The 10,172-nt window shown below is 50.7% G+C and overlaps 1 protein-coding gene across 1 annotated transcript; it reads right to left on the minus strand.

The window, feature by feature from the left end:
- Positions 1 to 204: 204 nt before the first annotated feature.
- On the minus strand, positions 205 to 1,170 carry Mc2r (melanocortin 2 receptor). The gene has a single exon (XM_047526897.1). The coding sequence runs from the start codon at positions 1,168 to 1,170 to the stop codon at positions 205 to 207; it is 966 nt and encodes a 321-aa protein (XP_047382853.1).
- Positions 1,171 to 10,172: the final 9,002 nt, after the last annotated feature.

Raw genomic sequence — 10,172 nt, forward strand, 5'->3', positions numbered from 1 at the left:
GGCCCAAAGCCCTCACATGTGTATTGCTGTGTGTACTTTTGCATTCTAGCCTTTACTTTAGTACATAACTTCCTTTCTCTAGTTACAAAGGTATATAATTTGCGCCTGAAACAAAGCTGTTGACACAGAACCAGGCCACGAGGAACACTAGCTGGTGGGGTCCTCCTAAGGCCCGTCAGGGAAGGAAAGCAGCATTAGTGTTTGTCAGATGTTCTGTTGATCGGCCCCCTGACAGGCTGATCCTCGGGGATATCCTAAAACCAGGGATCGAGGCCTCCGCTGGCACCTGCGGCAGCAGATCATCTTTCTGAACGCGTCCCTGAGCTCGGGGCTGCGGAAGGCGTAGACGAGCGGGTCGATGACGGCGTTGCACATGATGAGCACGCAGTTCACCTGGAAGAGAGACATGTAGCAGACGCAGTAGGGGTTGTGGGGGCAGAACGTCATCAGGAGGATGTGGAGGACGAAGGGCGCCCAGCAGACGATGAAGACTCCCAGCAGGACGGTCAGCGTGAGGGCCCCTCTCGTGTTGGCCGCGGGCCGCGGGCCGCTCCTCCTGGCGTGGGCGCGGGCCAGCAGGAACATGTGCAGGTAGAGGCCCAGGATGAGCGCCAGCATCAGGGGGAAGAGGGAGGCGAAGGCCAGCACGGTGGGCACGTGGTGCGAGAAGATGACCATGGCGATGCCGCTAGCCGTGCAGAAAGCCCAGACGGCCGCCAGGGTGAGCAGCGCGCGGCGCGGGGTCACCAGGCGGGGGTACCGCAGGGCGTGGAAGAGGGTGAGGTAGCGGTCGGCCGCGATCACCGACAGGCTGCAGACGGAGCCCAGCAGGGAGAGGATGAACAGGGCGTCCACCACGTCGTCCGCCGTGGTCTCCAGGTCGCCGCGAGGCGCCAGGTACCCCGAGTTCCTGAGCATGATCAGGATGTTCTCCAGGATCTTGTACAGGCTGCCCAGCATGTCGGAGACGGCCAGGCTGCAGATGAAGAAGTAGGTGGGGCACTGCAGGGTCCTGTTCTTGACCACGGCCAGCAGGACCAGCAGGTTCTCCAGAACCCCCAGGACCGAGATGGCGAAGAACACCTCCTCCGGCAGAGCCAGGTGCGGACAGTCCGAACCGTTCCTGGTGGTGCCGTTGGCGGCTTCAGGCCCGGCCATGAGGGGCTTCATCTCCGCTGCGGTGAACTCGGGGCCACTCCCTGGACTTCCCGGAAAACTGGCTCTTTCTTTGGAAAGTTTTCTTCCCCGTGGCTCCTGCTCGAGATCTGAGGTTGAAATCCCTTGACTACCTGTGAGAGAACAGAAAGGAAGATCAGTGGCGACACAGACCACTGAATAAAACCAGCCACGTCCCCTTTAGGAAAACGCTGGGCCCTCCCTGAAATACGAGAGCGACGATTTAACGAGAAGTTTACTGGGTGCTCGTTCTAACCACTGGCAGTATTTTTAGTGGGACTTGGAGCCCTGAGATAAGAGTAAAGATTACTCTGTAACCTGTCCTCTTTCCCTCTCCCTCCGTGGTTTTGTCTTCCCGTTCCCTCCCTGGCCCTGTGACTGCCGTAGAGTGTGACAGAGGAGGATGAACCCCCTGGCATCCTTGAAAGAGAAGTTCAGGAATGGTAGGCATTTAGTCTGTTTTGGTCAGATTTTTCATCACTGTGACCAACAGGTCAGACGAGAACAACATAGAGGAGAAAAATTTTATTTGGGACTCACAGTTTCTGAGGTCTCAGACTGTGGATGGCAGTCCCCATGGCTCGGGGCCCAAGGTGAAGCAGAGCATCATGGCGGAGCAAAGCAGCGCAGGACACGGCGCCAGGAGGCAGAGAGAGCTCTGCTCACCAGGGACAGAACGTAAGCCCCAAAGGCACAGCCAGTGATCCACCTCCTCCCACCACACCCCACCTGTCTCCAGTTACCACCCGGTTAGTCTGTATCCGTGGATGAATCCATTCTCTTCCTGGGTCCCTGCTGCCCCCGAATCTTGTGGGATGATGTAGAGGTGCCGACGCATAGTTCCAGAGAGGCCCGCGTGGTGTACGCTGTTCCCTCCATTCCAGAGGCTTCCAGGACTGCAGCTTCTGGAGCCTCCTAGTGCTTTGCAAGGTGTCTGTGGGTGGGAGTTGAATTACGGCTGCGGTGGCATCCAGCGCCCTGGGCTGGCAGGCCCCTCCTGGCGAGGGAGGTGAACTTTAGCTGATCCGTTTCCAGATGGGGGTGTTGATGGGACGCAGGTGGTTTTAGGACACTTTCCTGAAGAGAGTGTAGGAGGGTAGCTTTCCATCCCGAGCCAGCTGGCAGCCCAGCACTGTCTCACACTAGGTTTCTCCTGGAAATAAATGGATTCCCTTACAAAGGACGGGGGTCAGAGGTCAAGCATCAAGCGGGAGCTCGATGATTAGGGAAGGAGTCTGTGCAGACAGCAGCTGCTGCTAGGGTTCTGCCTAGGCCGATCCATCCCTTCTCTCTTTGCTTGTGACTGTGCAGATTTTTCAGACTGAAAGTCCTCAGGAACCTTGCTCAGTCCCAGGCACAGTGGACCATTTGTCACCCTAGTTCTGTGTGTTCAGGTCCCAGAAAGTTCATGTGCCCACACACACTAGAGAAACCTCTCTGGGAGAGGTTGGGACATGGGACAGCTAGTTTTAATGTGTCAAATACCTTATAGGGCCAGGTACTCAATTAAACATTATTCTGGGTGAGTCCATTCTATGTTTTTGGATGAGGTTAATATTTGGATCAGTAGACTGACTAAAGATGATTGGTGGGCCTCGACCAATCTTTTGAAGGTCTGAACAGAACAAAAGGACCTGCCCTTCCTGTAGGCATAGGGGGCTCCTCTGCTTGACAGTGCAGGTCTTGTCCTCCTTCAGACTAGACTTGAAGCATGCTTTCCTTGGCTCACAAGTCCTCCAGCTTTCAGACTGGAGCTACATCAGCTCTCCTGCATGGTGATGCAGATGTTGGGATCCGCTTTCACAGTTGGGTGAGCCAATGCCTTGTAATGAATCTCTTTATAGATCTGCGTCTACAGCTCCCGTGCAAAGGTTGTGCCCAGCATGAACTACCTACGCTGACTCTGGACAGACACTCCCATCTTGGAATTCATTAAATGGGATCAGAATTAGCATGTATTTCCTATCTCAAATGCATTTGATGGTAAAATTGGTGAAGAAAAAACAGAGGCGAGATCTCGGCACTGGGAAACGGGTGATTCTGAAAGCCAGCTTCAGTCCATGTGCGTTGCTGGTCTCTAGCTGCCAGTCCTGTACATCCATGGAAGGATCCAGACCCTGACAGGGTGAGCATGACCATGGGGCCCACTGTCCACGGGCCATCACCCACCACCATTTCTGTTGCCACCTGCAGGGCGGGGATGGTCGCAGCCCGGATCTTGGTTGAAGGGGCGGTGATGCCAACCAGCAGCCTCTGTGAATGCCTGCCGTGTGCTGGGGCCACTCAAGGCTGCACGTGCAAGTAACTAGTCCTCGTGGCTCCAGGAGGCCAGTGTCATTCCAGCTGGACAGTTGAGGAAGACCTCCCGGGGAGCCTGGGTCAACAGAGAGGTAGGCAGAGGCCCTCTCTCAACTGCTACCGCCAGGGCCCTCTGAGTAGCAAGGGGGCCACTGTGACACGGGCAAGAGACCAGACGGCGTCTCCGCTCCAGCCCATATGGCAACAAAGATGGACCCGTGTGACTTCCTTGCTTCAGTGCGCTGCCCATTGTGGAGCAGGGCTGGCGGGTTCTAGCGCGTGGCTAACTCCCTGCCGTCCCTGCAAGGTGTGGCTTGCAGAGTGCGGTCACAACCACACTGTCCATGTTCTAAGTTCGCCACGGTCCTGCGTTAGCAGGTCTTGTGTGGATTGAGGTGGCCGCCAGAGCTGCTGGGTGAGACAGTGCGAGGTTTGCAGGTGAAGTGATCCAGTTAGGAGAGCCTTAACCTGACCCGCGCTTTAACCCCCTGATGGGACACAGCAGGTGGCGACTGCAGGCAGGCGGGGTGCGGCCCCAGGAGGTGGGTCGTTGGGGGTGTGGCTTCGGCCTGTGGTGAGGGGAGTCTCTCTCTGCTTGCTGGCGGCAGCGTCCTGAGCCACTTTGCTCCGCCTCACCTTTCCACACGATGTCCGGCCTCACCTCCAGCCAGCAATGGAGCCAGCCGTCTATGGGCTGGGACCTCTGAAACCTTGAGCCCCCACATAAACGTCTCATCCTCTAAAATTGCTCTCGTTGGGTCTTTTGGTCACAGCAGGAAAATGACTGACTGAAACAACCTGCCTCCATGACCCAATGTTCCAGGTAGGGGTGTCCTTGGCTTAAAACCTGCCCCTGCTGACTCTGCTAAGCGTCTGGCTTTCACCTGTTCAGGTGCCCAGGCCTTTCCACTTCTGCTTTTCTGGGCCTTGATTTCTTTCCTCCAAAAAAACACAGTTCCTGAATACTTTTGCTCCTTTCTGGGTTTGCAGTTTCTGGGCAATAAATAGTCAGCCTACAAATCCTGCCTAATGTTCTTAAAAAATGGGCCAGAACCCAACCTCAGCTGCCCCCTGGGCTCTTCCACTTTGATCTTTCCATATTGTACCAATATGATGCATTTATAGTCATATTCTCTATTTAGGGTCTAGGAAGTATATTTAATTTGGAAACACTGTGTTTATAGATTTGTTTTCTTTTAATTTGGCAGCGCCATAGGATATTATGGATGCTCAAATACTGATAAGAAACTACCCAAGTTTAATACTCTTAACAACAGAAGAGGCCAAGTTAAGTTATTCATCATAGCAGGGCAGTCTAATGGGTGTTTAAAAATTTTGACTACCTCTTTTTTTAAAAACCGATGTATTTTGTAAACTTAAAAAACAAGACATCATTAATCAATTGTAGGATATTTAGTAGAAAATGAAATAACTCAGCTGGGTTCTTTGTCTACCCAACAAAATGTTACTGCAATTTAGTTAGTGCAAGTTAACACCGGGAGACTTACATTCCTCATAATGATAGTTTTCTTCATGAGCATTCTTTGTTTTTTACATTTCTTAAAAAAAGTTTATTAGTGTCTTTGTGTTTACACAAAAGTTTGTGTCTTTGCTTTTACATCTTTAAAAATTTTTATTAGTGCACTTTAGTTATACATAATGGTTGGGTTTCTTTTGGCAAAATCGCACACATGGAATTTGATTTACTCTATTCCTGTTCTAGTGGTCCCCTTTCCCTTCCTTCTTCCCTCCCCCTACTCGCCTTCCTCTATTCTGCTGTTCTTTCTTTCACTTTATTTATTTTGATTGGTGCTTTGTAGATATACATAAATGTGGAATTCCCTGTGGTGTTTATACATGCACGCACGCAGTGTGGCTTTGTTAAATTCATTCTGCATTCCCTCCCTTTTCCCGTCTTCCCTCCCTCCCTCTCTATCTTCTTCTATTCCACTGATCTCCCCTCTATTCCGATCACATCCACGCCCCTTTCCCCCCTTATTTTGCTCTAGTTTCTGAATATGAGAGAAAACATTGACCCTTGACTTTCTGAGTCTGGCTTATTTCACTTAGCATGATGTTCTCCAGTTCCATCCATTTTCCAGCAAATGCCATAAGTTCATTCTTTTTCACAGCAGAGTAAAACTCCATTGTGTATATACACCATGTTTTCTTAATCCATTCATGTATCACAGGCATCTGGGCAGGTTCCATAACTTGGCTATGGTGAGTTGTACTGCTATAAACATTGGATTGCATGTATTACTGTAGTATGCTGGGCAATAAATGGTCAGCCTACAAATCCTGCCTAATGTTCTTAAAAAATGGGCCACAACCTAACCTAGCTCTTTTAGATAAATATCAAGGAGTGGGATAGCTGGGTCATTTGGTGGATCCATTCCCAGTTTTTTGAGGAATCTCCGTACTGCTCTTCAGAGTTGTACTAATTTGCAGTCCCACCAACGATGTAGGAGTATACCTTTTCTCCCACATCCTTGCCAGCATTTATTATTATTTGTATCCTTGATAATGTGCACTTATTTTTAAAGTGTTTTTCAGAGTATTGTGAACCTATTCTCCAGTGTATTCTGAATTATACACCATAACTTTCCAAATCACTCTGCAGCAGTCTCTGCCCAGAGAGGTGGATTACCCCCAATGATGATCCCCAGAATACGCTCAGGAAATTAAAACAATTGGTGGAATGAACCAAACCAAGCTTGTTAGAAAATGACATCAATTTGTCGTTGAATTGGCAAGTGCTCTTCTTTCCTGCTGACTCTGGACCATACACATCAGCCAGATCTGACACTCTGGCCTTATCCCAGACTTTACTCTGCCCAGATGTTGCACACAGCTCCTGGGGTGCAGAGGTGGTGACACAAAGCCTGAGTAACCAGGCTACTACAGTCAAGTCCTGGTTTACAGAGTAATCTTTAAAGCTGTGGCTTAAACGATTTTTTATCTCTGGGGCTAATTCCTCACTTGGAGACCAAGCTTCTGGTCTTGAGCTTTCGGCTTCCAAGATCTTGCTTTCTGTTCTGGTGCTGGGGACTGAATCCAGAGCCTTGCAATGTTAAGCACATGGTCTGCCGCTGAGCTGCCCACCGCCCAGTGTCCATGACCTTAGGAGGGTCCACTTCCACAGTCTGGCCCTGAGAAGCAGACACAGGAGGGTGAATGGGGTAGGGGGAGAGGGAAGTCTTTCACGGCTTTAACATCTGTATTCAGAAGCAGACTTGGTTGCTTCATTTGCTGTGGGTGGCAAAACAGAGTACTGGACAATTATAATTGTATAAAGACTCTGGGAAAAAGAAAAACCAAAGCTTAGGTTTTGGCAGAGTCTGGGGAAAGACAAATCATCAACTTTAGTGGCATCATGAGGCCAAAGAATGTGACCCCCCAAACTCAAATGTGTCCCCAAGTGCAGCTTGACCCAGAAGATGCTCTCTACAAAAGATTAAGGAATGCAGACAACTTCAACAGAAGATTTTTCTCTTGATTATTGTTTTTGACTAACAATGAAAAATCATGATTTTTATATTTTGTAAAGTCCTTAAGGCATGGAGAAGGCCGTATTTTCTGCTAAATTCCTGTTATGTGCCCTACAGTACCATGGCTGTCATGGGCTGCACGTGGTGTATCTCATTTTGATCCTGGTGTGTGTTAGCTTTTTGGCACTGGAATAAACTACCTGAGAAAATCAATGCAGAGGAGAGAAGATGTATTTTGGCTCCATATTTCCAAGTTTCAGTCTGCGGATGGTTGGTTTCAGTGCCTTTAGGCCTGTGGTGAGCAGGCAGAAGCATCATGGCTGAAGGAACGGCACAGGAGAGTTGCTCAGCTCACGGCAGCCCAGAAGTAGAGAAAGGAAGGGGCCAGGGACAAGAGATAGCCCCCAGGGCACATGCCCAGTGACCTACTCTCACAACGAGGCCCTACCTGCCTGCAGTTTCCACCACCCCTCATAAACCTGTCATTTCCCCAAAGCCACCCTCCAACACTGCAGCCCTGGGGGCCAGGCCTTCCATATGGGAGCTTTTGGGGGACATTTCAGTCCCAAACCATAACAATACTCTGGTCATTTATACGAGGTGATCGTATTCTTCACAATTAGTAGCTGAGGAATTGAAGAGAGAGACAAAGATACTGCTTGAAAGTGTCATAGGCTTTCAGATGCACAGTTGGGGTTTAAAGCAAAGCCCGTTTGGCTCTGGAGATGAATAGCTGATGCAGGAATCAGTTCATCTTAGGGGGTCCATGAACATTCATCTAAGGAGGGACTCGGATTGGCTTCAGTAGGAAATGAAAACAGACTATCTTAGAAATCATAAGCTTAAGTCTGACCAAATCAGGATGGTTTTCCAACTCTCTCTCCAGGACTGCTGAAGAATTCAGAGGACAGAAACGCCTGGTCAGCCTCGCTGTGATTTAGCAGGGACAGCACTGCTGTGAGGGCCTGGAGCAGAGAGGCCCATGTGTCCTGGGGCCTGGGCTCCCTGGAGTCTTCCTGAAGTTAAGACAGCCACACTGCAGTGTCTTCTCTGCTGCCGGAAGCTGTGGTCGATCGGCCTTCTGGAGACCAGTCCGGCAGGATCACTAGGCTTACTTCTGTGGACTGGTGAGTAGGTTTTAACCCTGGCCCTCAGGCTCTGTTTGTGGGCAGTGCTGTCTTGCAGGCTGGAGAGAGAGCTGGGGTTGGCACTGAGCTGCGGGCCTGGGGAACTCTGTGCAGGCTGTCAAGTGTGCCGGGCCTGAGCAGGTGGGGTGCAGGCCTCGGTGGAGGCCCGGCTGGCCTCCAAGGGACAGGTGCTGCACTGCCTGCTTCCCTGTTTTCCCTAACTGCATCGACAGTTTTGTCTCATTCTTTGCACAGCTGCCATGATCATATGGTCACGTGTCATTTAATGACAGGGTTATACTCTGAGAAATATGTCAGGGGATTTTGACATGTTGGAAAATCATACGATGCTCCTACATTAGGGCTCCAGTGTCCCTAGGGTGCAGGAATTTTAACGCCATTATAATCTTATGGGAATATTGTCATTTATGCAGCCTGTTGCTGACTGAAACTTTGTGTGGTGCCTGCCTGTGTTTGCATGTGGATGTGTGTGTGTAGGGGGTGCCCAGCTGTTTGTGCTTTTGGACGTCTGTATGTGTGCGGTGCAGGACTGCAGATGTATGTGGAGATATGTATGAACAGAAGCGTTTCCCTCCCAGATCTTTAATCCCACAAGCCCCACTACCACCACACACACGGGTGCCCCATCTTCTTCTGGAGTCTCTACACCTTTCCAAGCAAATTTGATATGTACACCTTCTCCCCATTGTTAGTTAGGGTCTCCAGAAAGTCAATGCCAACATGGCATTAAAAATGCCAAGGATGAAGAAGAACCTGCAGGCTGAGGGTGCATCTGGCCCTTGGGTACAAGGAGGGAGGAAGGAAGATTGAACAGAAAAAGGTTTAGGCTGTTTAGCTCTAAGGAAGTTTTGACCTGGCCAAAGCTGCCCCATAGAGGGATCTGAGGTCTTCTAGGAATAAATGGGGTTGGTAGAGTCGCTGAGCTCTGTCTTGGGCTGGGGCAACCTGGGGCACAGATGTGGTGGGAGATACAGGTCTGAGGAGAACTGAGCACTCAGGTAACTATTCCTAATGGCTGGAGATCCCAGTGGCTCATTCCCATGGCAACCATACCTCCACTGCTCTGGATTCCAAGGGTAGTGTATTATACATCACATTCTGTGCTTCATTCTTATCTTGGAGACTTTTCCAAAAAGTAGGTAGAGTGTGGGTCGGGAGGTTGAGGCAGGAGGATTGCAAGTTCAAAGCCAGCCTCAGCAAAAGTGAGACCCTAAGCAACTCAGTGAGACCCTGTCTCTAAATAAAATACAAAATAGGGGGAGATCCAAGTAGGCAGACTAAAGGGAGGCTGCTGTTCCTTGTTGCTCAGTAACTTGGGTTTCAAGCAGAGGGAATCTGTTTCTTGGTGAGGCAGTTTTCGTTGCTTATCAATCCCCTGCTGTTTACCCCATTTGTCGACTGCAATCACCTGCAGTCTGCCAGCATGTCTACTACTTTTTAAGTGCAGATTGCTCACTGTCTGGTGCCTACAAGCTTCCATTTGCCTGCCACTTGCCTGTCCATTGCCTGCCTTTCACCTTCCCAACACCCACTGCCCAAGGTTCACCTGCCATTCGATCGTCTGACAGCAGTCAGCAGACTGGCCACAGACTGCAAGGGGAGCACCAGCTGCCTGCTGTTGCCTGGAAGTTCACTGTCACAGTACCTGCAGGTTTGGTTACACGTGGCTGCCGCCATCTTGAGACAACAGCCGGGACTTGTAGGACCCCTGGTCAGACTGACTGAGCCCCATCTCCAGGATCCTTCAGCCCGACCGATCACTCCCTGCCTCCTGGACCCTCACATCAACTGACTGCTTCCCGCCACCAGGACCCCCATACCGACTGACTGTGCCCTATCACCAGGACCCCCAGACCGACTGATTGCACCCCACCACCAGGATCCCACAACCAGATAACACCCTGCCTCCAGGTCCTCCAGCCAGCCACACCTACACCCCGAGCTGCAGCTCCCGATTTGCCAACACATTTCGAAGCCAGAGCGGCCATCTTGGATAATCCTGGAAGCCATAGCTCCGATCTTTAGGTGGGGCAAATCCCATCCTGAGACGCCTGCTGGA

Source organism: Sciurus carolinensis, chromosome 15 (assembly GCF_902686445.1).
Source record: "Sciurus carolinensis chromosome 15, mSciCar1.2, whole genome shotgun sequence".
Lineage (NCBI taxonomy): Eukaryota > Metazoa > Chordata > Mammalia > Rodentia > Sciuridae > Sciurus > Sciurus carolinensis.

Coding starts and splice junctions, on each gene's coding strand:
- Mc2r (XM_047526897.1), bottom strand. CDS start 1,170: ATGAAGCCCCTCATGGCCGGGCCTGAAGCCGCCAACGGCACCACCAGG.